This window comes from Erythrolamprus reginae, chromosome 12 (genome assembly GCF_031021105.1).
Source record: "Erythrolamprus reginae isolate rEryReg1 chromosome 12, rEryReg1.hap1, whole genome shotgun sequence".
NCBI lineage: Eukaryota > Metazoa > Chordata > Lepidosauria > Squamata > Dipsadidae > Erythrolamprus > Erythrolamprus reginae.
In genome coordinates this window covers 12842609-12867562 of record NC_091961.1, presented here as the reverse complement: position 1 = coordinate 12867562, position 24954 = coordinate 12842609, and the positions used below count along the sequence as shown (strand labels likewise).

Genomic DNA, 24954 nt, shown 5'->3' with positions numbered 1-24954 from the left:
CTATTATGAGCTCACTGTTATAGACACACAGTACAGTATTTTATTTTGAAATTCTCTGAGGCAAAACAGGGTGGGTTTTTTATTTGTTTGTTTGTTTGTTTATTATTTCTGTGCCGCCCAGTCCCGAAGGGACTGCCGCTCAGACACTATACTTTTCCGCCCACCCCCCCAAAAAATTAGAGGGAACACTGGCTATATAGTGAAATAAACCCAGTGCTTTTTCTTGGCTTTAAAGCTACTTCTGCCCATGATGGTCTACTTTGGAACTGATAGGCAAGAAATACAGTGCAGCGTTGATTGGTTCTGATTTTCTTATAAAATGCAAAATGCATCTCTTAGTTGGGTTCATTCAACCTTAAGCCAAAATAAGGCTTGTTTAAGACTAATAGCAGGATTATGGACTGTCATGATTTATAAATCATGATTTATTCCTTAGTGTGACATGGATTCAATAAGCTATGGTTCATTGCATGGCTAAGTAGACTTTAATTTAATATAATATGTAATGCAAATGCCATTTAGAAAATTATTAGATTAAGTAGCCACAAATTAGTTAACACACACACACACAAAATCAGCTTTCTTCAGTCTGATGCCTTCATGTCTCTGAAGAATAGATAATTAGCAAAAACTACACTAAGTAATTTTCATCGAGTGCATTGTAAAATTCACCACCACCACCCATTCGGCACATACAAACCTTTCCTTTACAGGGGGCACATTAAAAAGATTTTGGGAGTTATTGCGTGTTTTATATGACACACTAAGCTCCAAATCATTTCAATATAGCATTTGTGCAAACTCAGCCTGTGTGGTTATAAATTATTGTGGTATATGAACCCAGAAATCTGGACAGAGTTCAATATGGTTAACTATGAGTAAGTGTGTTGCATGAGTGTATTAGCCACATCTAGCCACATTATTTGAACCCAACAAATTGTGGTTATTTTGATTACCCTTTGAGTTTAAAACAAGCCAACGTCAACCATGATTTATGCAGCTAACTTCTTTATAGCAAATTATGGATAAGGTAACCACGTTTTATCCCAGTGGTCTACAACAGGGCACCCTCCACCCATACATTTCAACTCTCATAATTCTCAACAATGGTCATTTGAGTTGGGGAACACAGTGGTTGGTCTACACATCTGGAAGGGTTCCTAGATTGGAAAAGGTTGGTTTATTGTAGAAAAAAACTGGAACTTATATGCATATACACAAGCTTGTCCTGATGAGAAAACAAACACCCCCCCTTGCCCTTCTGGCTTCCAGAACTATAGGATGTAGTACTCACTGTACACAGCTGCCAAAGAGGTCTTTGCAATGGCTTCTCTGTAGGTCTTCTATGCACTGGTTCATAAGAAGTTCACAAATTTCTGCCATATAGCCCAGGGACTAAACTCATACACATAAAAAGAAGGAAACCAGCCATAAACAAATGTTTCATAATTAGCCAGTGAAATATCTTGCACACTAGATTTTAATTCTGTGGGGTCCTTGGTGGTGCAATGAAGATGTTACTTAGTTTAGTAATTAGTATTTGTGTTAGACGTACTGAGGCGCTTCCGGAAAGGATTAGCCAGTGACATCACCACTGCCCAGGGGACACACAGTTGGTGGCTTCTTTTATGTCCTCTGCAGGAACTGGAGTGAAGGATAAGAGCTCACCCCCATGACACCCCACAGGTCTTCAATGCACACTTGCTAACCTAGAAACCAGAGTCCGTGAGCCATCATGCTCCTTACTTTAGTAATGAAATGCCTGTAAGAAAACCACCAAGCTCAGAGAACAAGAAGGACTCTACAGCAGAGTTACAAATATTCTCCTCTATTGGTAGATTTCAATTCTTTTCTTCTCTGCCTTCACTTACTACTTTGACTGCTCACTGTAAAATAAAAACGTGCTATATGCTTCTGCAGGCTCTGCTCCCAGTTCATACAGCAACATTGCCTAGTTAGTGATCTTCTATTTGCTAGAATAAGGTTCTCATAACCAAACATTCATGCTGCCCAGGAGAAGGGCAGCTCCCCGGGAAAGCCAACTACTGTATTTTCCAGAGTATAAGATGCACCCAATATATTGCTATTGTCGTGTTTTAGTCTGAGCTTTCGTTTCTCCTCTTGAAACAATCATAAAAGCAATTCCATGTTTTATAATAATCAGAGTCTTCCTTGTTTTTTAACTTAAGAGTTAAAGCATCAGATTCTGCACAATCCAATTTTTTTTAATTTTTAATATTAGTGAGTCTTTCGGTGGATTAGGTTGTTTCCAACATTGGGCTACTGCCATTCTAGTTGCGGTCAGTATATATATCATTAAATAATATTTATTTTTATCTATTTTTGGATCAATAATTCCTAAGAGGAACGCTTCAGTTGTTTTTTTTTACAAGAACCCTATCAATCTCCACCATTTTCTTTTGAAGGTGCAACACTGACCTCCTTGTTGAAAAACTGCTGGATGATATCTTCTCCCATTTCCTTGCGTTTTTCATCTGGAGAAAGCTCATATTCTGCCTGGGGAAGAAGAAAAGAGGGTCACCAGAGCAGAAGCTCCAACTGAAAAGGACATTATCCTGGAGGTCAAAGAGGACATCTCTCCCACACAGTTAGAAGGACATTTCTTGTTTCATTAAGGGGTTTCCCCTGCAAGACTTTATATTTCTTATTATTCTCTTCTGACTCAAACATTTTGGAGATTTATTTATTTTTTATTTATTTATTTTGTCCAATAAATACATATTGAAGAGGACAGACATGAAGTATTATATATAAAGAAAAGATATAAAAGTAGAGAAGATATATGAAACGAAGAAAAGATATATGAGATAAGGAGAGACAATTGGGCAGGGGACGAAAGGCAGGCTAGTGCACTTATGTATAACCTCTTAGGAACCTGGAGAGGTCAATCGTGGAGAGTCTAAGGGAGAAATGTTGGGGGTTAGGGGTTGACACTACTGAGTCCGGTAATGAGTTCCACACTTCAACAACTCGATTGCTAAAGTCATATTTTTTACAGTCAAGCTTGGGAGCGATTAATATTAAGTTTGAATTTGTTGCGTGCTCTTGTGTTGCGGTTGAAGCTGAAGTAGTCATTGACAGGCAGGACGTTGCAGTATATGATTTTGTGGGCAATACTTAGATCGTGTTTTAGGCATCATAGTTCTAAGCTTTCTAGACCTAGAATTGATAGTCTGCTTTCGTACGGCATTCTGTTTCGAGTGGAGGAGTGAAGGGTTCTTCTGGTGAAGTATCTTTGGACATTTTCTAGGCAGGGATCTCTAACATATAAAGAACAGTTGCTGGAACTGGGTATGTCTAGTCTGATAAAAAGAAGGATTAGGGGAGACATGATAGCTCAGGGGCCGGGCTGCCACAAAGAAGAGGGAGTCAAGCTATTCTCCAAGGCACCTGAATGCAGGACAAGAAGCAATGGGTGGAAACTAATCAAGGAAAGAAACAACTTAGAACTAAATAGACATTTCCTGTCAGTTAGAACAATGAATCAGTGGACCAGCTTGCCTCCAGAAGTTGTCAATACTCCAACTGGAAGTTTTTAAGAAGAGATTGGATAACCATTTATCTAAACAGATGCAGGGTGTCTGGCCTAAGCAGAGGGTTGCACTAGAACAGTGTTTCCCAACCTTGGCAACTTGAATATATTTGGACTTCAACTCCCAGAATTCCCCAGCCAGAAAATGTTGGCTGGGGAATTCTGGGAGTTGAAGTCCAAATATATTTAAGTTGCCACGGTTGGGAAACACTGCACTAGAAGACCTCCAAGGCCCCTTCCAACTCTATTATTCTATTCTAGCTCAAAACTAGATCATCCAATTTGCTGCCCAAACCCCAGATTCGGCTCTTGAGATCTTTCATTTTTAAAAGCTCAAGTGCTCTTCATGAAGAAGAACCTGGAGTGACCTCTGTCCTGATATAAAGTTGTGAGTTATGGATGAAACATTGATGGCTGCTCTGCCTTTCCTTTCTGCTTGTTTTTAGAATTGCCACATTTCCTGAATTGCAATAGTGATATGTCAGGTGTAGTTCTGGAGAAATGTTATTTCTGCTTTGTGTTTAATAACTAGCTTGTTGGCCAGCTGCAGTCATCAAAAAATTCCACACCCACAGATGTATATTATTGCATCAGCTATGTGAAAAGTTTCTCTATTTCTTCCCTTTGCCTTCTTGTTGCAATGCTCTTGCAGACAAAGGAAATGGACTGTTTCTTGATTAACTGAAGAAAGAAACCAACATCTCTTCTTTTCTCTGAGATCAAAAAGAAGTCATCAAGTACTAACTTTTCTGGTTTCTGGTAGAAATTTAGCAATTACAAATAACTCTTATTAAATGCATCATTTCATGAATAAAGAAACTCCATTTATTTCTCTGCTCTCCTTTTATTCAAACACATTCCATACAGCACTCGGTCCGTTATCTCTCTCTTAGCTGTATTTCTCACATTCCTCCTTCTGCTTCACTTAAACAAGATTTATTTTCCTAACAGCATAACTTTGAAAAAACAGTAGCACTGATTGATAACAATATAAAATACTTTGGCTTACTTTAGCGTGGCAAAAACACATCCATTTTTCCTTTCGGCAATGTTGAAACTCCACCCTTCTTCTCCACTGACCCCCTGATGTGCCAAATACATCATTACAATATTTAACCCATTCCTCTCCTTAATATCTTCTTCCAGACCTCTGCTCTCTACGTTTTTGGGCCCTTCTGAATTTAGGGTTAACCCAGCGAGTGTCTGATTCTCCCTCACTAGATCCTGAACTCATAGCCCCATCCTGTGGCTGGCCTCCCACCTGTTCTACTACCTGTAACCCCGGCCCCCCACTAATTCATAAACACTACCTGAATCCGAGTCCTCAATATCTTCATCCTCCTCCAACTGATTAGGAGTATGTACAACACTAACTGCTTAGAGAACTAGTAAAGAACAAACGTGACTCAAGTTACTGTTGTGAATTTAAGGCTGCTTTATACTGACTGTGTTCACATTGTGCCAGTTGAGGCATTGCTTACTCAAAGTTAACTGAAGTGCTTAGCAAGTTGTGAGAATTAACATTTCCCAGACCTCTGGTGTCCATCATCTGCCATACCCTTAGCAGGGATTTATAGAGTCAGGTGGACAATTTACCAATACTCTCATTTTACCAAATGCAAGAATGGATTAGTATATTTACATATATGAAACAGGAGAAAAATGTATACATAATTTTCTGCATCTTTACAAACATGTGTTTTGTATACTATCTGGAATGTGTCATACTGCAAGCATTTTTCCCCAATAGTAAAAATAGTTCTACGTATGAGCCAAAAAAGCTAATACAATCCTTGGCTGCATAAACTGAGGCATAGAATCAAAATCATACGAAGCATTAGTACTGCTTTATAAATCCTTAGAAAGACACACTTGGAATACGGCACCCAGTCATATTACATTTTTTTCAAAAAAGATGTTAAGATTTTGGAAAAAGTGTAAAGAAGAGCAACTAAGATGATTAAGGGCCTGGAAAAAAAACATATGAAGAATAGCTGCAGGAACAGGGTATGGCCAACCTATAAGAAAGAAGGACTGGGTTGATGTGATAGTAGTATTCCATTATTTGAGAGGCTTTCTTAAAGAAGAGGGGGTCAACTTATTTTCCAAAGCATCAGAAAGCAAGACAAGAAACAATGGATGGAAACTAATCAAGGAGAGAAGCAAGCTTGAATTAAGGAGAAACTTCCTAATAATGGGGACAATTAATCAGTGGAATAGTTTGCCTTCAGAAGTTGTAGGTGATTCATCACTGGACATTTTTTAAAGAAAAAACTGGACATCCAGCTATCTGAAATAGTACAGGGTCTCCTGCTTAAGAAGAGTGTTGGATTGGAAGACCTCCAAGGTCCCTGCCAACTCAATTCTGATTGGTTGAGATTTGCTTTTCTCTAGTAACACATTATTTCAGTATCTTTTTCCTTAATACATTCATCCAAGTGCATATACATGGGGATGATACAGTTGACTGAAAACAGCTCTTGTGGATTTCCAGTGGTGACGTTGAGGCGGTGCAGAGGGGAAAGGATGAACTTTGTCCTTTAACCTCTGATTTTTTGTGTCTAGGGACCCTTTGAAGGCGTTCTGTGCTTTGGAGGATCACGCGAACAGAGGGGAAGTAACTGCCCACTGGAATGATGAAAACCCTCCTTAATCCGGCATGAATGAAATCTGTCATGTCATTCTGACATGGTGGATCTGAGGCTGTGATAACTATTCCAGCTTTGTAGCAGACTGTGCTCATTCCTGTTACTGTGGATTTCCATATGGGCAGTGATTTGGAATTAATAAATCGAGCAATTCCAAAGATTTTGGGCAAAGGGGGTGAACCTTTGGCAAGAGATTAAGCAAGGATTGAAAGAGACGAGACTACTTAAAAGAACTTTGTTGGGAAAGTAAAAATTAAAAAATTGTGAGAGTGAAAGTGAAAGTGCAGGAGTGAAAGAAAACAAAGAGAAATAAAAAAGGATTAAGAGGAAAATAAAATTTATAGTGTAGTAAGAGAAAACATTGTAAAGAAAGTCAATTTGGTGGACTGGGGAAAATAATTAGAAGACTTTAGGAAACGGGTGGCAAAAGAAAGAATTAGACCAAGGAGATCAGTGTAAGAAGAAACAATAGTGTTGGACTTGGAGATCAAGACTGAAAGTGAAAACAACAGAAAGACTCTTGCAATAGGAAAAGAGAAAAAAACACCAAACTTGAGCGATTGGAGGCGGTGGTGACTAAAAAGATATTACAAAGAAGATTATTATAAGTTTGAGAAGGTAAAAGACTTAAACAATAGAGTTGCCAAGATATAAGTATCAAAAGCAAAATGAGTTTTAAAAAAACAATTAAACATTATAGAAATAAATTGAAAGAATATATGTATTGTAGGAGACTACAATGGGATAGTAAATATCAAAGAAGGTTATATGAGTGATAAAAAAGCAAAAGAAAAGCAATGTATTGACATTTTTTTTAACATGGCTGAAGAATTGATTTTAATGGATGTTTGGAGGGCATTAAATTCAATGGGGGGAAAATACACTTTTTATTCAAACACCCATAAATCTTTTTCGAGAATAGATATGATATGGGTCAAAGAGTGGATCAATTTAAGAAATAAACAATTATTAACGTTAGATTGACACGACCTATCAAAAGGGTGGCATGCCTTCCTATGGGATAAAGAAAATAAACAACATACATATTTTAGGAGACACAAAATCAGAGAAGCCTTGATGCAAGTATGGCAAGAGATTGAGAGAAAACATTACATGAAAATCCCTACGTGGATATTCTCAAGGGAAGCAATAATTCACCTAAATACTTTAGATGCAAATAAGATGGTTAACTATCAGCTACTTCTCGACAAACAAGGGAATCTTAAAAATAGTCAACAATTGGAAGACCAGGGCATAATGACAGATTGGTGGGTGTATATGCAAATCCAATCATGATATAAAAAAGATAAAGAAGAATATGGATTTGAGACGGTTCCACATAAATTAGATAAATATTGATGGGCCCAGATGAAAAGCAAATAACAAAAATGTATAGTTATCTACTAGAATTTGATAGAGCAGAAAATATAGTGAAAGGAGTTATGATAGGGTGGGCAAAAATATTGGAAATAACATAAAATTAGAAGACCGGGGGAAAATATGCAATAGAAATTATAGAATAACTAAGTCAGCAAAATACAAAGAGAACAAATATAAAATATTTTATAGATGGTACATGGCACCAACAAGACTAGCAAAAATATATCCAAAACTGAAACCAAACTGTTGGAAATGTGGTCAAAAACAAGGCACCTTTCACTATATATGTGGACATGTACAGAGACAAAAAATATTAGGTAAAAATTCATAGATGTGTCCAGGAAATAACAGGTTTTCGAGTAGAATATACACTAGAATTATTCTTGTTAGGGATTAGCAAGGGGGACTATAAGAAAACTACCACATACATTATTTTACATATTATAACAGAAGCAAGAATAACATTTGAGCAACACTCTCAGAAAGTTTGGCAATAAAAAAAATATGATTGTACTGAAATTGACAAACTAATAATTGAACTAAAGGACAAATGAATTTGGAATATTACACAATATGGAAGAAATACTGTAGTACAAATGGATTGCGTATAGAAAAAAGAGGTAAAATATAAAAGGAAGTAAAATGTATATTTGAAAAGAATGGAATACATATGGATTTGAATTAAAGGATGTGTAAATATTATGTATGAAGTATTCTTCAATTTGAACGTAATGATATGTAAAGAAGAGACATGTAAATAATAGGTAAATGAGCACAGTTAGGTGTAACGTATGGAAATTTGTTAAATGGAAAAAAATGCAATAAAAACCTTTTAAAGGAAAGTAAACAGCTCTCTTTTGGAACTTGTGTGTACTTCAGGTCGTCCTATATCAAGGATGTAAGTAAACTTGTGGACGTTACGCACCAGATGCCAGATGAGATTTTCACAACTCCGATTGAGTTCAGAGTATGAGCAAATAACAGATGGGAAAGCATAAATACTAGAGATTTTTCCTGGGGGAAAGGGGATGTTTATAGCTCACAAATCTGCAAGATGCCTGGGACTATGGATGAAACACGTTTTGTCAACTGGTTCACAATGACAACTGTGATGAAACATATGCGGATGTTGCTAAATTGGTTTACTTGTATAAATACACGTAAATATAAATTGGTGGCTTGAATGTCACTAACTTTCCATACTTATTTGTGCTAGGCTCTCAGGGGAGGATGCAGCCTGGTCTAAAATAAACAAAAAAGACAAAAATATAAAGTAGCTGGATCAAGCTTCTTCTAGGACAGAGATGGAGAACCTTTTTTCCCTCGGGTGCTGGAAACCTATGCGCACACATTATCGGGCCTGTGTGAGTGCCCACACCCATAATTCACTGCCTGGGGAGGGTGGAAATTGCCTCCCCTGTCCCCCAGAAGCCCTCTGGAGGCCAGAAAGTGCCCGTTTCCCAACTTCTGGTGGGCCCAGTAGGCCCGTTTTTCACCCTCCCCAGGCTCCAGAGGCTTCCTTGGAGCCTGGGAAGGGCATAAACATCCTCCCCCATCTTCCCAGAGCTTCCGTGCAAGCCAAAAATCAGCTGAGCGGCATGCACATACGTGCTGGAGCTGAGCTAGGGCAATGGCTTGCGTGCCGGCAAATATGGCTCCACCTACCACCTGTGGCACCTGTGCCATAGGTTCGCCATCACTGTTCTAGGATATTCTGCGGACTACTATGACTAGCCTATGACCTTAGGACTTCTTGATCTCTTCCATCCAAATGCTAATCAGATCGCTTCCTGCTTAATTTTTCAAGCTCAACAAAGATTGGCTAGATGTCTGAAGATGCTAAGGAATGAACAACCAACATCCTCCAAGACCAAGCATGGCCTCAAGAACCAACCATTACCATTTCCTTAGTTTGAGTCTGAAAGACTCAAATGCCTAGGAATTGCATGATACACTTCCTCATCTAGTTCATGTAGCTGATCCAGGACAAGATAGAAGAGTGACCAGGACCTTTGGACATCCTAGCAGGTTTACATCCCACTCAAAACAGCAGGCTCTGTTAGACTGGATTGTGGGAAAAATAAGCAAGTTGAGCTTCCCATATTAGAATGGTAAAGTATTATAATCTGTGCGCTGATGCTACTGTATGAATGAAGAGATGCTTTGTACTCAACCCTACTAAGAACTAGCCAAGGATTTCTGCATCTCCCAGTGTGGACTCCTGGAATTGAACTCCTGGAATTGAAACCTGAAGACAAAAAGAGTGGTCCTGCATTGAACTCTGCTTCTGGATCCAAGCTTAAAGTCCCTATCTGTGATTCCCTTTACCCTCCCCCCCCCCAACATTCTTTTTGTCTCTCTAGTACCCCTCCCTTCCTTTCCTGGCTTACTTCCACAGGACCACAAGCTGTTTTCCTGACAGTGGAGAAGAGCACATTGCTGCTATTAAAAAATCTGACCCACAGATTCCCTCCCCATTGTTTTGGAACAGGGTTTGCTGCTAAGCAACCAAAGAGAAACAAGGCATGGACTCCTCATCTCATCCCAATAGTGGTGGATTGTCTGTGTGTGTGTGTGGGGAGAGGCAGGTAAATTGGCCAACCATGCTGCAGATGGAACCCATTTCAGCAGAACATGGTGATAACGCCAAGTATGAAAGTGCTTTGCGCTATAGGTCAACTGCAGGAGGAGGCCAATCAAGTGGCCAATCAAAGCAGATGGACACAGGTGGATTCCCTCCGCCCCAATTCCTTTAATAAATTGCCTTAACGTCCCTCCAACGTACTTAAAAACAGGGAGATCCAAATTAGAAGGTCCATGTCACTGGGATGACTTACAGGTCATCTCTACTCTCAAGGCTCAAGTGACATCTGTGTTTTTGTTGCTGGAAAGGCTGCTGCGCCACGGCCATGAGAAACGAATGGGAAAGCATGTACGGGGATTCCCCAGGGAAAGAGAAGGAGGATCACCAGCTACAGGGGTGCTTGATGAACGCTCCACCATATTGCTCCTGTCAGCTGCTGAAGAAGCAGGAGAATAAATCTAAGCCTGGGAAGACTTTCAGGAAGGGAGAAAAGTGGGAAAAGCCACCAAGTAAATTAATCAAGGGAAGATGATTTTATTTATTGGATTTGTATGCCGCCCCTCTCTGCAGACTCGGGGCGGCTAACAACAATGATAAAAGCAACATGTAACAATCCAATTTAATAAAACAACTAAAAACCCTTATAATAAAAACCAAACATACACACAAACATACCATACATAACTTGAAATGGCCTAGGGGAAGAAATATCTTAACTCCCCCATGCCTGGCGACAAAGGTGGGTCTTAAGTAATTTGCGAAAGACAAGGAGGGTGGGGGCCGTTCTAATCTCTGGGGGTAGTTGATTCCAGAGGGCCGGGGTGACCACAGAGAAGGCTCTTCTCCTGGGGCCCGCCAAACGACATTGTTTGGTTGACGGGACCCGGAGAAGGCCAACTCTGTGGGACCTTATCGGCCGCTGGGATTCGTGCGGTAGAAGGCGGTTCCGGATGTATTCTGGCCCAATGCCATGTAGGGCTTTTGCTAGAAGACCCCCAAATCTGCCATAGGATTGGGAACCTGTATGTATACACAAGGTATCTTGATGATGGATGAAACCTGACTAGAGAATGAACACAAAAACAAAGTACTTATCTACTGCTGGAAGTACCAGAAGGATCTATCAGCCCACCCACCGAATTGATTATTTTTATCCTGCTCCCCTGCCCCAAGCACAAACAGAGCAGCACACAAATTAAAAAGAGCACACTTCAGATATAAAATAGCACTCCGTCATGATAAAAGAAAGGAATAGGAAATAGCAGTAGATAAAAGCTAAAATCCAATGAAAAGATAAACAACTGATCACGGCAGGGAATTTATTAACTAAGCATACAGAAACTGCCTCCAGGAAGACTGTAAAAGACTTTCTCAGATTTCTGTGCAAGCTATAAACAGTCTGTCTCTAGCATCCTGCAGCAGGCATGACTGGATACAGACCGGAGCCTCCGTTGCTGGTGACACATGTAAAATTCTCCTTCTAGCAGCACCCAGATATTGCAGCCAATTATATATATATATAATTGTATATGTATGTATAATATTATTGCTGATAATGAAAAGGAAGGGGGACTAGTTTATATAGTCTACAGTATACCTTCCTTTTCATTATGAGCAATAATATATTACACATACAGATTATAGTTTGTCGACTATTAAAAAAAAAATTAACTGCCTTGGATATGGCCCCTGGAGGGGCCGAGAGGCAAAAAGGGAGCAGTATTATTATTATTTATTAGATTTGTATGCCGCCCCTCTCGGCAGACTCAGGGCGGCTATGCTCCCTCCCATATTTTGGTATACCAGGGTGATTTGACAGAAACACACACACACATATACATGTATGTGTATATATGTATATGTATGTAGATTGTTCTGAGTTCGGGTTTTGCCCCGTGTAATATTTTGAGTGTCTATGCGACGTTTCGATGAAATCACATTCACCATCATCAGGCTGAAGTTGTAAGCTTCGTGCTGCTGTAAATATAGTATATGTATGTGTATATGTATGAAAGACTGCAAGTTCAAATCCCAGTGAGGGTATGGCTAGCTGATGAGCCCAGAACAAAGTGAAATAGATCTATCCGTCTCGCTTAATTTTCAAAGCACATGTTCACCCTAGCACACGGACAAAACCACCAGCCTGAAGATGACAAGGAATCTCTGAAACTTAAATCCCTGCCCAAATTTCGGACCTAGGACTCTTCTCTAAACATAGTGAATTCACAGTGTGATTTATTTAGTTTGAGACTAACATGCTATGGGCCTAAAAATAATGTGTTTAGCCTATTATCTGTGGATTTGCAATATTTATTTTTTTTATTTATTTGATTCGTTATTTATTTATTTGGTTTGTTTGAGTTGTATGATTATTTTTATAAGGGTTTTAAACTGTTTTTTAACCATTGGATTTGTATATTGTGTATTGTCCTGTTGTGAGCCACTCCGAATCCTCGGAGGGGGCAGCATACAAATCTAATAAATTAAATTGAATTGAATTTTTTTACTGCCACCCTTCTTAAGACTCAGGGCAACTTACAATATGTTAGCAATAGCACTTTTTAACAGAGCCAGTATATTGCCCCCACAATCCAGGTCCTCATTTTACCCACCTCGGAAGGATGGAAGGCTGAGTCAACCTTGAGCCGGTGATGAGATTTGAACCGCTGACCTGCAGATCTAGCAGTCAGCTTTAGTGGCCTGCAGTACTGCACTCTACCCACTGCACTACCTCGGTTCTACTTACATGCAAATTCAGCCAGTTTTAGCTTATTCAAGAAACCATGACTAAAGATAATGGGTGAACATTGATTCCCAGATGCAAGATGCACATTTTGTGTTAAAAAAGCATGTTCCACTGGAAGGCTTTTTTCTGAAGCTATTCTATTGGATTTTATTGTATATTGTTCATGATTGTTGTTAGCCGCCCCGAGTTTTCGGAGAGGGGCGGCATATAAATCCAATAAAACTTGAAACTAAACCCAATAAAACCAACTCTGCAATTCTCAACTATTATATTTAATGAGGTTGAAGATATTTGGGTCTTATTCAGAGTGTTCATTATTGGATAATTGCACCTAGAAGCTTCTTGGATAAGAAACAAAACTTCTTCGTCAAAAAAGAGTCTTTTTGGAAAAAGCACCTTTGAGACAACTATAACGTGGATGACTGTGAATCTCCATAGACATTTAGCCTTGCACTAATACACAGCAGATCATTCCCTGTATGTTGAAAAAACCCCAACAAAGCAAATTGAATAATCCTATTCTGTACTTCCAGCTACTGAAAATGCTGGTAGGTAATGATAAAGCCGACTGCAGAATACCATGCTGAAGAAGTTTTCTTAGATCATAAATTTAGTTCTGGTTAGACCACTGAAAAGGTTACTTTGGTGTAATGGCTAAGTCACCAGGCTAGAAGCCAAGAAACTGTGAGTTACATAGAAACATAGAAGACTGACGGCAGAAAAAGACCTCATGGTCCATCTAGTCTGCCCTTATACTATTTCCTGTATTTTATCTTACAATGGATATATGTTTATCCAAGGCATGTTTAAATTCAGTAACTGTGGATTTACCAACCACGTCTGCTGGAAGTTTGTTCCAGGCATCTACTACTCTTTCAGTAAAATAATATATTTCTCTTCTGCTCTTAGGCATGAAGCCAGAAGAGTGAGCTTGGGCCAGTCACTCACTTTCAACTCCAGGAGGGAGACAATGGCAAACCCCTTCTCTTCTGAAATCTTGCCAGGAAAACTACAGGGACATGTCCAGACAGTCACCAGGAATCAACTCTAACTCAAAAGGCCACTGAGGGGGCAAAGAAAAACTTCCATCTGCTGTAAATAATAATAATAATAATAATAATAATAATAATAATTATTATTATTATTATTATTAGATTTGTATGCCACCCCTCTCCATAGACTCGGGGTGGCTCACAGCAACAATAAAACAATGTGCAACAAATCTAATAATTTAAAAACACTAAAAAAACCATTATTAAAAGCAAACATACACACAAACATACCATACATAAACTATATAGACCTGGGGAAGATATCTCAGTTCCCCCATGCCTGACGGCAGAGGTGGGTTTTAAGGAGTTTACAAAAGACAGGGAAGGTGGGGGCAGTTCTAATCTCCGGGGGAAGCTGGTTCCAGACGGTCAGGGCCACCACAGAGAAGGCTCTTCCCCTGGGTCCCGCCACACGACATTGTTTAGTCGACGGGACCCAGAGAAGGCCAACTCTGTGGGACCTAACCGGTCACTGGGATTCGTGCGGCAGAAGGCGGTCCCAGATATATTCTGGTCCGATGCCATGAAGGGCTTTATAGGTCATAACCAACACTTTGAATTGTGACCGGAAACTGATCGGCAACCAATGCAGACTGCGGAGTGTTGGTGTAACATGGGCATATCTTGGAAAGCCCATGATTGCTCTCGCAGCTGCATTCTGAATGATCTGAAGTTTCTGAACACTTTTCAAAGGTAGCCCCATGTAGAGAGCATTACAGTAGTCGAACCTCGAGGTGATGAGGGTATGAGTGACTGTGAGCAGTGAGTCCCAGTCCAGGTAGTGGATCGAGGAGGACACCCAAGTTGCGGACCCTCTCTGAGGGGGTCAATAATTACACCCCCAGGGTTATGGACGGACAGATGGAATTGTCCCTGGGAGGCAGAACCCATAGCCACTCTGTCTTATCAGGGTTGAGTTTGAGTCTGTTGACACCCATCCAGACCCTAACAGCCTCCAGGCACATCACTTCCACTGCTTCGTTGACTGGAGAATTAACAACATTAAGACTGCTGGTCTCATGTGCTAAAGCAACTGGATTGTGCAGTTTGGAGAGAATGGTCTCACTTGGAACCTCCAAAAGCAGCCCAATTCCATTAGTAACCATAGAATTTTGACGTTTATGTTATTATTTTCCCCTGCCTTTTTTGTCCATTTGTCCAGCTTTGTGTGGAGGATATTTTAGACACAATTCCGAGAGCTTTCCAACTTTTGTTATTATATTATTATATTATATTCTGGAAGTTTTTCATGCTACAAATGTTGATTTAAATACACACACACAGAGAGAGAAAACCAGGGAGAGATTTCTTGGGATCGTAGCTGTATCCATTTTTATTAACTTGGAAACAAGAAGGGGAAAACAGGGTGCTGAACTCTGAATAATGAAAAGCACAAATCCTTCCGGATCCTTCAACACCCCTCTTAAAGCATTTGATGCCCCCCAGTTTTAATTTCCTTGAGAAAAGATCCCTGGCCCGGTCAAGTTCCTGAACCAAATTTAAACAAACAATGACTTTTTATCACTCAGCCTTTTGCTAAGTCCAAACCTTACAGAATATTGGTTTCCAAGCATGTGTTTCCCATTTTGCAGGCAGCTGACCAGATCGGCATTCCTGTCACTCACATCCAACAAGCTTATGAAAATAAGAAAAAGGCCCAAGGTTCAACAAACTCCCGTTGAGGGGGAAAGAGAGAGAACACTGAATTGCATAAACAGTTTGGTAATGAGAAACACGGAGTGTTTTATGAGGTTGATGTAAGGCCTCCTGGCCATCGGAAAAGCGCTTCTGGGCCAAGAGCAAAAACAGATCAATTTTCTGATTGTAAATTTGCCTCAGTTCAGGAGATGCGGAAGAAGGAACTTGGAGAGGAAAATGAGTTGAAGGAACCCTAAGCTATGATTTGTTCTGCTTGAGGTTAAGATGCTTTCGGGCTTAGCAAAATTTTCAAAAGAAAGACATGAGTGGGGGTTGCAACCCACAAAAACACTGGGATAGTATTTCAGATGAAGCGCTGACTTTTAAATTACACGTCATCCCAATGGAATTTTTGCACCGTTGACTTTAGAGTGGGTTGAAAAACACACCCGCCTTTCTGATCTTCTCCCAGAGGTCACTCTGCAAGAATTTGGGTTTTTTTTTACCCCCTCCCATCGTTCCCCTCTTTTATCTTTTTTTAAAGTTGCCCTCCCTCTACAAGAAAATCAAAAAGGCAGTACTGACAGGAAAGAGGTTTGTAAAAGACAGAGAAGATAAAAATATTGCTGCCAGAATTTTGCTGAGGAGAATATCTCAAAAGAGTGACTGGTTTTGTATTCCTTCTGGAAGTTTCAAAACTGGATATTTGGAGCTAAAATGTTACTAGGAAGGGATTTCCCCCAGGGCAGTGATTAAAGCAGTCGTGTGAATAAACTCATGAATGTTTCTAACTTGCATCCAATGTTTACTAGTTAGTTGTGAGAAGATGGATGGGAAATTCCAAGGCACCTCCTGTCTGTGATGGGTAGAGATGAAAGATATATATTTTTTCCTTTGAGTTTCCTCAAAAATAAGACCATATGTTTCAGGTATAAGATAAGCGTGGGATAGTAAGTTAAAGATTTAAGAATAAACAAGGTTAAGAAATATTTTTGTATGTACATCAGAGTATTATTATTATTTATTAGATTTGTATACCGCCCCTCTCCGAAGACTCGGGGTGGCTCACAACAGTAATATAAAGGCAATAGAACAATAGAACAAATCTAATAATAAAAAGATATATAAAACCCCAACAATTAAAAACCACACAGCACATACATACCAAACATAAAATATAAAAGCCTGGGGGAGATGTCTTAGTTCCCCCATGCCTGGTGATATGGGTGGGTCTTGAGTAATTTGCGAAAGACAAGGAGGGTGGGGGCCGTTCTAATCTCCGGGGGGAGTTGATTCCAGAGGGTCGGGGCCACCACAGAGAAGGCTCTTCCCCTGGGGCCCGTCAAGCAACATTGTTTGGTCGACGGGACCCAGAGAAGGCCAACGCTGTGGGACCTTATCGGCCGCTGGGATTTGTGCGGTAGAAGGCAGTTCCGGAGGTATTCTGGTCCAATGCCATGTAGGGCATTGTGCACCTTCATATGTGTGTGTGCCGGTGGAAGGGTAGTATAGATGTCCATGCTTTCTGAGTGTCACTGCCATGGCTTCTGGGAAACAGATATTCTGAAGTCTTGTGGGAGTGCCAATACATGTTTTGGCAACTCAGGTTCATCCTAGCCTTCTTACTAAGCTATTTTTTTTTAATTTCATCATTTTGCCTGGTGATAAATAACCACACTGGCTTATGCAGGCCTGGACACGAGCAGCTTCTTAGGTGACATTTTATGAGGAGAAACACCCATGATGGATTCTCCAAATTACAACCGGTTACAAAGGAAGAAGGATCAAGCTAAAGCACCTCTCAAGAGTGCTTGGCAAAGGACACATGCCACTAAATCCCATTTGTTTTCAGTGGGAGATCCCTGGGACCAAATCAATGACCAATTGCATATAAGGCAGGTATTTTGCACCCAGCTAAATCATTCCTGATTGGAGGAGGAAAGCAAACTTTATTTAATTAGATAACAGGTCCACCTACCCTGTTTCCCTGAAAATAAGACATACCCCGAAAGTAAGGCATGTCAGAGTTTTTGCAGAATTTGCTAATATAAGGCACCCCCCGAAAATAAGGCGTAGTCAAGTTTACATACGGTACGGTGGAAAAACATACGGTACCATTCAAAGCTGTTCATAGCGGTACCGTAATAATGTGGTGTCCCCTGCTGGCCCCTTCCATCGCTTTATACCGTCCAGTACAGCAGACACAGTCTGCTGCTGTCTCACCGCCATTACAGTCTCCACTACAGTGCGTAGACTGTAGTTCCTCTGGTGGCCGGAAGCTGCAATAGCAGGAGTATACTGTTGTACCATATAAGTGCTGTCATTTGTGTGTGTGGGTGCCATACTGACAGGTACCGTATGGTACACTTTCTTTGGGGGCAGCTTTTCTGCCTGTGAATTTGTCTTATTTGAGAAATATAAGGCACCCCCCGAAAATAATACGTAGCACAACTTTTGGAGCAAACATTAATATAAGACAGTGTCTTATTTTCGGGAAAACATGGTAGCTCAATATGGTATATGCTGGAAAAGGTTTTTTTTCATGTCACTCTTCTAGATTTGAAGTACCAAGGATTCCATCAACTTTGCTGCTGACTTATAATATTTCATCCTCAATCTCATGCTTTTCAAAGTTTTGGGATACTTGAAATAGAAATTGCCAAAGGGAATCTGGGCAGAGTCGAGCCAGATACACTTTAGAATAGTGGCCTTCAAACTTGGCAACTTTAATACTTGTGGACTTCAACTCCCAGAATTCTCCAGACAAAAGCTGGTTGGAGAGTTCTGGGAGTTGAACTCCACAAGTATTAAAGTTGCCAAGTTTGGGGACCCTTGCTTTAGAAACCGTGCTCGCCTTACCACAGCATCCAGGAAGTGGATACACCGTAGGAATTCCAGCCGGGTCTCACAAAACTGTCGAAATAGCAGTCGGCCGATGGGTTGTTTGTCACACAAACTGCTGTAATCTCGTTCTACAAAGGAAGATATGGAGAAGGAATTATTCTCACTTGTAAATAGACAGTTCTGGACCATGGGGCTTTCAAGGGTGACCTTCTTAGTAGAAGAACCTCAAATGCAACAAGTTGGGATGTCATTTTTTAAAGTCAGGGTGTCCAACCTTGGCAACTTTAAGACTTGTGGACTTCGACTCCCAGAATTTCCCAACAAGCATGGCTGTTAATATTTATAGCTAAAGATACAAATAATTCCCCAAAGAAGGAGGCTATGTTTAGATTTCAGATCAGATCATAGTTCATGAAATCTGGATTTGAATTTGTTTTATTCTGTAGCCAGAATTATCTGAATGGCACACAAAATATGAAACCAAGCCTTGATATGAGTTTGAAGCTCACTGTGTATGCTAATTCAAACCTTGTTTTAAACCACAATGTGCTTAACATCAGTTATTAAAAGAAGCAATAATTCTAATCCATTTATTATGATTTCAAAACGATAATGGCTGGACTCATTATATAAGTGCATGACAAACAAGCCATATTAATGTTTAATGTATTGCGTGAATATGGATGATGCTAAGAATTATTATTACACATCTGAATTCTGAGCATATGAAAGTAGAAAAGAAATTCTAAATCATAATTCGTCTGTTTAGCTACAAAACTGTTCAGCTTTGGGATGATGTTTTAGCAGATCCCGAAACAGAAATTCTTCATGTCATCACCTCAAACCAAGTTGACCATTGGGTGCAGATTCAAAGTCCTGGGAGAAAAAACTTGGACTGTCACAATTTGCTTTTCAGATCCTGAGCTCTTTTTTGCGCTTAGGTGCTCATGGCGCTTTCTATATCTGCAACTTCCGGCTGTCATAATCATGTCCTGCTGAGCCTATCTGTCTTTGCCCAACTTCTTCGCATCCCCCATTTCACAAACCTTCCCTTAGACTCTTTTTGCAAACATACTTTCAAGCAGTAGGGACATGTTCTCATTTGCATCTCAGCATGTTCCTTCTGGGAACAAACTGAAGTATGAGAAGATAGGGGCAGACGCAAGAATCCCTAATAGTCAGTCTACAAGGGCCTGGGAGAACAGTAAGCTTACTTAAAGTCAGGGACCAGGTGGCACAACCACAAAGGATATTAATTTACTTTCTGTGTTGAGTCACTTGAAAAAAAGGCTCACAGAAGTTGTTCGAACGAGAAGACTTGAAGATGATTCGATGCCTAAAAATAACACAGTAGGCATGATGGAAGTCACTTCCAACTTCCCTCTGATAATCAGTATAATACCGTAGTTATGTATTGCATTGGGAGTGGGGAGACCTGTCCCTCTTCTGCACCTCTGTAACTGCCTGGTTTGGTTCTGCGATCCAACAAGACAGAAAAAGACTTCAGAGGGTAATTAGAACTGCAGAAAAAACAATTACCACCCATCTGCCTTCCATTGAGAACCTGTATACTGCAGGAGTCAAAAAGAGGGCTGTAGACCATTAGAGATTCTTGCGTCTGCCCCCATCTTCTCATACTTCAGTTTGTTCCCAGAAGGAAAATGCCGAGATGCAAATGAGAACATGTTCCTACTGCTTGAAAGTATGTTTACAAAAAGAGTCTAAGGGAAGGTTTGTGAAAATATTTGCAGACCCCTCGCATCCTGGACATAAACTGTTTCAATTCCTACCCTCAAAACGAAGCTATAGAGTACTGCATACCAAGACAATTAGACACAAGAACAGTTTTTTCTCGAAAGCCATCACTCTGCTAAACAAATAATTCCCTCAACACTGTCAAACTATTCACTAAGGCTGATCTTATTGAAGGCTAACAGCATATTAGTCTCCCAAATTTCCTCTCTTATGACTGCATGACTGTAACTTTGTTTCTTATATCCTTATGATTGATATTGATTCCTGATTGCTTATTTGTACTCTATGACTATCATTAGGTGTTGTACTTTATGATTCTTGACAAATGTATCTTGTCTTTTTATTTTGTACACTGAAAGCATATGCACCAAAAACAAATTCCATGTGTGTCCAATCACACATGGCCAATAAAGAATTCCATTCTATTCAATCATTAAGTCACAATGACTTTAGGCCAATAGTTCTCTGTCATCCCACCTTATTTTTCAAGTTTGTTCTTGTTTTGGGGAATGAAAATACAATGTGGCCCTCACAACTCAAAGGCATACAGTAGTTGCCATCCATACATCAAAGGTGGGTAATTTTTTTGGAGGAGCTGTAGGAGAAGGATAGGCAGTTGCAGGTGGAGTCAAGAGAGTTATAAGTCTAGAGTCCTTATGTTCTCTATGATCCCACAAATGGTCTAAGTTCATCCCTCTTGAATTCCATTGACTCTTATCTAACACCAATTTAGTGCTGATCATTAGTTGACTATATTCTTCTAAAGAGACTACATTCTTCTATATAGGCATGAGAAATCAATCAATCAATCAATCAATCAATCATTTATTTATTTATGTTTGTTTGACTTCTATGCCGCTCCAGTTTAACTGAAGTTTAACACGTCATCCTGATTCTCCATACCTGATATAAATCTACTGTTCTCTTTTCCTCAAATTTTCTCAGACTTCCCCCCCCTCCAATCTCTTCCCCCCACCCTAATACTTGTAAGGATTTTAGGAAAAATGGCAAAGTAAAACTAAGCCTTGTAAAGACCCTTTAAAGAAATCTGAGGAATCACACAGTCATATTTTAACAGTTGCCATCAAATTTCAGCAGTGCAATTCTGGAAAATCTGGGAATCACTCTTGGAAGTGTGTAATGATGATAAAAATGGGGTGGGTGAAATTATGGCACATCTTTATCAGTGGTTTATTTATTTCAGTGGCCAACTAGATGTGTCCAAAATGCTCACGAGAGAGATGGAGACACTTCTCTCCCCTCATAATTTTCCTACAGGTGGCATTTGGAAATGTACAAACTGTATGGAGGTTCAAGGCTAATCACCTTCAACAGATCAGTCCTTTCTAATTGATTCAATCCTGAATTGATTCAATCCTGCTATGATTCAATCAATTTATAATCTAAATTAGTTGCCACTACCACACCAACCGATGATGAATTCCACAGATAATTATTATTTTTCCTCCAATGAATACACAGCCTTAAATTTCACCGAGTAGTAAGAAAAAAAATCTAAAAACAAAAGCTAAATTGAACTCTTGATTATTCATACTTAGTTTTGTTCTTAGATCCTTTCCTCACTTCTCTGTTAAATTTTAGGCTGTGCATTCATTGGAGGAGAAATATCACCTCTAATATCTTTTCCACTCATACATGGTCTTGTAATATATATTAACATATGCCCTGAGCTTACATCCAGTCATGATGTGATCTACAGCTTGACATAGGACCCCACAGTCACATTGAGGGGAGGTTACTGTGCTCCATTTATATATTGAGTCCTGTCAGACCCCATGTTAGGTTGTTGTTCAAAGCCTGGCATCTTTTGCGTGGGGTCATTTATATGTCAACCTAAGTCTGAATGTTAAGCAACCCGTTTGGCTTTCCATTCGGATTTGATGATATATGAATTCCTACTTTGATGAGGTAAGAGTAGCTCTGCTCATCACAAGGAAGTCAGCTGGCATCATTTGTGATGCTTTTGGCTACCAACGCCTGCATTCCCTTGAGTCTGTCACATGTTGCACTTACCCAACCCTTTCCGGAGCTCATCACATTGGCTGATGTGCGGGAACTTGAGGATCTCTCTCCATTTCTTGCTTCTTCCTTTCCGTTTCCCTCCACCTCCTACAAATCAGAGAGAGGGGAATGATGAACGTGAATAATACTATGACGTGTAATGGGTTTATTTTCTGACTCTGTTTTATCTTCCTTCTAGGACAGTGTTGATCCCCTTTGATTCATGCAGTGCAGCACAATACCAACCACAGCAGTCAATCCCATCCATCATAAGTGAGAAGAATGTCCTGGTGCAATTTTTTTTAAAAAATATACTTTATTAATTTATTAAGGATGGGGAAGGAGAAGGGAGTACAGAAAGAAAAATAGGGAGGGGATGGGGCAAACAATCTTTTTATACAGTAGCATATATATATTGCTGTATATTCATTTCAAATATTTATCTATAGGTAATTATTTTATATTCAATATTCATATTTACATAATCTTATATCTGTAAAATATAGTAATTTAGGAATAACGTAGTGTTTTACTATATGCATTGATAGATAGATATTGTAGTAGAGATTGTAGATGAGGTAGGAAAGGAGAAAAGAGAGAGAAAAGAAAGAAGGGGAAAAAAGGGGGAGGGGTAGTACCTGCAAGGTAGCAGGAATATACATTGTGACGACTTAGTTTGGTTATGTTTGTTAATTTTGTGAGTAAGAGATATTTGTGAGTTATGATATTGGTAAATTGTTAGTAATTATCGGATGGATTGAACTCAGACAGGGGTTGTATTGATTTTGGTCAGAATTTCTGTTGCGTATATCTTTCTTTTAATTTATGTTGAGAAATTTTGATTGGTTTTTGTTTTATTGTTTTTGGAGTTAGATAACCATCTGTACCATTTCTTCTAGGACGGCTAGGGCAGTGTTGATCCCCTTTGATTCATACAGTGCAGCACAATACCAACCACAGCAGTCAATCCTCTCCATCATAAGTGAGAAGAACATCCTGGTGCAAATTTTACTGGTACTAGGTAGAGTGCTTTTAGTTAACCTAGTTATAATCTGATCAAAGTTTATTTCTTACCATTATGCTTTGGATTGTACAATCATCTCTTTTAGAATTTGCAACCTCCCTTATAACCCATATATCAATTAAACCCCAAAGAAAAATCGTTGTACAAAAATAACTTAAGGGTGAAATTAAAAAAAAAAATCTTTCTCAATGGAAGAAAAATTTCAGAAAGCTGAAAGTTGATTAAATGCAAAGCAAAGACTGAGGAGTGTCAAACAGCAACCCAGAGAATTCAAAGAAGCAATTACATTATCTGACAGATTTCAACAAATCTGCTTGTCAGGTGCAATAACCACAAGCGCCTTTAAAGTATTTTTAATGACACATACAAGGCCGTCTGGACAGACTAAACAGGACTTGGCAAACACTAGGTTTTTTAAAAAAAACTGGCATGAGGCTGGTTTGTAGAAATATCCAGCTCTCTGCAATTTGCAGCATTCTTTGTAGATCTTCTTTCAGTCTGTATTCTTTTCCCAGATTTTATCTAGCTAAATAGAGCCACCCTGAGTCTTCAGAGAAGGGTGGCATACAAATCTAATAAATAATAATAATAATAATAAATAATAAATAGGTTAATACAGGCTTTCTCAACCTGGCTGCTTTAACATGGGTGGACATCAATTCACAGAATTCCCCAGCCAGTAAACCCAATTCTGGGAGTTGAAGTCCATCCATCTTAAAGCTGCCAAGGTTCAGAAAGGCTGGGCTAATATTTTTCTATTAATTAATTAATTAATTAATTAATTATTTGATTTGTATGCCGCCCCTCTCGATTGATTGATTGATTTGATTTGTATGCCGCCCCTCTCCGGAGACTCAGGGTGGCTCACAGCAACAATAAGACAGCGTACAACAATAATCCAATACTAAAAATGATTAAAAACCCATTAATATAAAAACCAAACATACATACTGACATACCATGCATAAAATTGTAAAGGCCCAGGGGGAAAGAGTATCTCAATTCCCCCATGCCTGACGACAGAGGTGGGTTTTAAGTAGCTTACGAAAGGCAAGGAGGGTGGGGGCAATTCTAATTTCTGGGGGGAGTTGGTTCCAGAGGGCCGGGGCTGCCACAGAGAAGGCTCTTCCCCTGGGTCCCGCCAAGCCCTTAGCTAAAATATGGTCACATTTGACCACTAGCCATGGAAAGCTGCACGACTGAGATTTGGAGGGCAACCGGCATCAAGTATGTGCAACTATCTGAATCATGCAAAGCACCATGGAAAGAAAATAGGCGTTGATTGCTTACCTGAACGCCTCTTCTCGTACGGTGAGTGGGTACAGCAGTCATGTGGGTTGCTCCTGTCCAATCCGATGGGACTGAGCCTAGTATTAAAAAAGCCTGCTGGATCCGCCCCTTCCCCAGAATTCGCGAATCCGTAGACTAGGCTCAGTAGTGAAGCTCCATAATGTTCAACTCTCATGTGTTAGAAGAAAGGTAGGAATAGAAGTCATAGAAGACCACACAGAAGGGAGGGAAGTGACTGCTGTACCCACTCACCGTACGAGAAGAGGCATTCAGCTAAGCAATCAACGCCTATTCTCCGTACTGAAGGAGTAGGTCCAGCAGTCACGTGGGACATACCCAATAGATAGGTCCCTAGGGTGGGATTAGATTGCTATCGTGAGAGATAATGGATTGGAGTATCCTTCTGCCGAAGGCAGCG

General features: G+C 39.8%; 1 protein-coding gene across 1 annotated transcript in view; it reads right to left on the bottom strand.

The window, feature by feature from the left end:
* The window catches only part of LOC139174705 (G protein-coupled receptor kinase 5-like), a 119818-nt gene that overhangs the window by 16561 nt on the left and 78303 nt on the right, over nucleotides 1–24954 (bottom strand). The window contains exons 2-5 of the mRNA XM_070765218.1: nucleotides 22235–22330; nucleotides 18461–18573; nucleotides 2440–2517; nucleotides 1295–1395 (exon numbers count right to left, since the gene is read on the bottom strand). Coding sequence (XP_070621319.1) covers nucleotides 1295–1395; nucleotides 2440–2517; nucleotides 18461–18573; nucleotides 22235–22330 — 388 coding nt within the window. The remainder of the gene's footprint in view (nucleotides 1–1294; nucleotides 1396–2439; nucleotides 2518–18460; nucleotides 18574–22234; nucleotides 22331–24954) is intronic.